At 37.8% G+C, this 3,062-nt stretch overlaps 1 protein-coding gene across 1 annotated transcript; it reads right to left on the minus strand.

Moving 5' to 3' along the window:
* Window positions 1-1,035: 1,035 nt before the first annotated feature.
* LOC148018057 (uncharacterized) lies at window positions 1,036-2,779 on the minus strand. The gene is made up of 4 exons (XM_087662031.1): window positions 2,620-2,779; window positions 2,401-2,519; window positions 1,827-2,046; window positions 1,036-1,435 (listed from the first exon to the last, which is right to left on the minus strand). The coding sequence occupies exons 1-4, from the start codon at window positions 2,681-2,683 to the stop codon at window positions 1,248-1,250; spliced, it is 591 nt and encodes a 196-aa protein (XP_087518157.1). The 5' UTR covers window positions 2,684-2,779; the 3' UTR covers window positions 1,036-1,247.
* Between the last annotated feature and the right edge of the window lie 283 nt (window positions 2,780-3,062).

Raw genomic sequence — 3,062 nt, forward strand, 5'->3', positions numbered from 1 at the left:
GAACTTCTATCCTCAAAATCTTCTTCTTCTCTCTTCTTCCTCATCAAAGATGGAGGCTTGAAGCATTAGAGCATTGGAGTTTCAGGAGCATGGAGTGGAAGACATTGGAGGCGATGCTTAGATTGAAGGAGATCTAGATCCACATTCAACCATCAAGCATGGAGTGGAAGCTATTGGAGGCCATGCTTAGATTGAAGAGATTTAGATCCACCTTCAACCATCCAAGCCAAAATGTGCAAGTACATGGAATCAATAAGCTTAGGTTTCTTAATATAGGTAGTCTTTCTTGAGGCATAGAAAATCATTTTTGCTTGCTTGGATAGAGAAAGGGTGAGAGCAATCCTAACTGGGAGATATGGGATTGAATGAGTATGGAGAAGCTCTTCAATAAGAGCTTCATCCATGTCTCCCTTGAATGTTTAGCTTATGTTGTTTCAACAAATACACATGCTTCTATTAGCCTTGAGTGAACCAGTCCTACCTAATATAACTCCTATCTAACTTACCTTTGCCTAACTTGCAATTATCAAAATTAAGAAAGCTTTGATGACTAGAGAATTACATTTTTTATATAGGGTTATCCCTTATGAATGTTTCAATTAGAGGTGGATTGATATGATTGCCATGGATATTAAAAATAGGCTATGATGCATAATAGGTGTCTTGTCTCCACTATCTACATGCTAAAAATTATAGCCCTAAAATTTTAAAGAAAGATGGATACATAAATGTATTTATTCAAGGAATCTAAGAACAGTAAGAAGATAATGGAACCATAGAATAATTTTTTGTATGCAAATGGCAACATATTCATAATCCCATCATCGAGACGTCTAGTCCATATGCATGCCAATGATCTCTCTTTGTCTCTTCTTCAGAGAAAGAGACTATGTGTCCATGTGTTGCAAAAACATAATAAAATAACAAATGCATGTTCTTTTACACCAAAATGGGACACTTGATTTCAATGACATAATTAAATAAACATTCTCATTATTTTACACCAAAATGGGTCAGTTGATTTCAAAAAAATCCATAATGACTCACACTTAATGATTATGTGATATTTCAAACTTTGGCTATGCTTGTCTTTATTAAAGGTACATAACAATAACTCATTCGTATAGCACTCTTAATCAATTGCTTACTTTGGGCGCACCACAATTGCTTTCATGCTTCATATTATCATATTGATAATACTAGTGACGATGGCCTACTAAAGCCTTACTTCTTCATGGAGGGAGAAGTTATAAAGATGTCCCAATTGGGGAAGAAACAGGTGGAAAGATTGGAGGAAGAACTACACCTCCCGGGAAATCACACTTGGGATCAAAGCCAAATCTAAATTGGCCCTTATACCTTCTGTGACAATCAACATGGCCACCACCATCTTGTTTGTGATAATTTTGCATGCAAAGTTTATCCATTGTGGAACCTAGTGAAGTGAACACACACATTGGATTAGTTATAAACATTAAACAAAGCCTTATAGAATATAGTGTAACTAAGCTTGACTTTTTCTAATAAAATAACTTGAGAATTGATGGGGACTTTATCATGATGAGTTCCCTCATTAACCTTTTCACAATTACAACCTAGAGGAATTGAGAGGAGGGAATAGGAGCTACAAAAAATGCAATTTTAATTTCTCCTTCTATGTCTAGCAACAGAAGAGGGTTATCATAAAAGCACAACTAATATTCTCGTTGTTATATTTCATTATTTCCCTCTATGCAAATAGCAATGAAATGCAAGTGGGGAATAAGGAATGCACTTGATATGGTTCCTCATGTTAAAACTATTGACTATGCATTCCAAAAACTAACCATGGTCGGCTTCCCCAGCAAGCTCGTCATAGAGGTGGAAGAGGCTGGGACAAGAATGTTTGCAATCATGAGAGCAGAGCTTGGTGAGGGTGGTCGGGTTGCTAAGAGCATCAGTGGAGAGGCCCTTAGACATCCTGCTTAGGCCACATGCTCGGATGCAATCATCTGTCTCAATCCAGGGTGTTCGATACTCCTCCTCTCGAACAAGAACACCGGAGTCCTGCATCAATGATTGGGCTAGTTCATGACGCTATTTCCTCCTCGTAGAGAGATGTTATTTCAACAAACAAAGTGTTCCCAAAAAACAGAAAGAGCCTCTTATATATGAAGTCATGTTTTCTGATCATAGCCGAAAAAAATTGCTAATACTCTGAAAAGAAATAAAAATGCAAAATTTTAGAAAGCATGCTTATGAGAACAACCGTTTTTAAAAAAAGTATTCTTTGATTTTCCGTTTGACCGTGTGAATACAACCATATATATATATATATATATATATATATATATATATATATGTGGATGGTGGCCGACCATCACGAATACGAGATATACTGCTGAGTGCATACGTACGTACTTGGCACTTGTAATCCGGATGGGATGGGTCTCCTTCCAGCACACAGCGAGTCCCGTGAGAGCACACCGAGAAGGCGCAAAGGTTTGCCGGAAGATGCTCGCATACAAGATCCGCCTCAGCTGCATTTTACACACACACACACACCAACATTCATTCATATGGTCCATTCGCATGCATCTCGTCAACATCAACACACAATCCAAGCTTATCATTACTTACCACCCATGGATGTGTAGCTCACACAAACGAGCACCAATACCATCATCCTCTCCAAAAGAGCCATGATTGCTTTTCTATGCACCCCTCTCCTTAGAAATAGTGCTGCCCACCAAAGCCACTCCTTTGCAATGTCTACTTTCTTACTTCACAAAATGTTAACCCATAATGATGTGGTTTTATAGCACTTGGTACAACTTGCTTACATCTCACATCTTTCAAAAGAATAGTAAAATTTGACTAAAGTCAAGGATTTTAATATTTTCGAAGATTCACAATAGGATCCTTCATGCTTACGTTTGACATTTATGACTTCACTTGAACAATGGAGTGCGCCGATCCTTTTGGAGCGTCGGTTTTGCTACCAATATGGGTCATATGCCAATTTCTCCTCATACCACACTCTTTAATAGGTATTGACTTTACTTTGGCTTTGAAAATTGTAC

This window comes from Lygodium microphyllum, chromosome 21 (assembly GCF_053477565.2).
Source record: "Lygodium microphyllum isolate KBCC chromosome 21, Lygodium_microphyllum_v1.1.10, whole genome shotgun sequence".
In the NCBI taxonomy this organism is placed as follows: domain Eukaryota; kingdom Viridiplantae; phylum Streptophyta; class Polypodiopsida; order Schizaeales; family Lygodiaceae; genus Lygodium; species Lygodium microphyllum.

Excerpts from the sequence above, each read along its gene's own strand:
- LOC148018057 (XM_087662031.1), bottom strand. The coding sequence starts at position 2,683 with ATGGCTCTTTTGGAGAGGATGATGGTATTGGTGCTCGTTTGTGTGAGC. Across the intron at positions 2,520-2,619 it reads GAGCTACACATCCATGGGTG|CTGAGGCGGATCTTGTATGC; the intron begins GTAAGTAATGAT and ends TGTAAAATGCAG. Across the intron at positions 2,047-2,400 it reads ATCCGGATTACAAGTGCCAA|GACTCCGGTGTTCTTGTTCG; the intron begins GTACGTACGTAT and ends TCATTGATGCAG.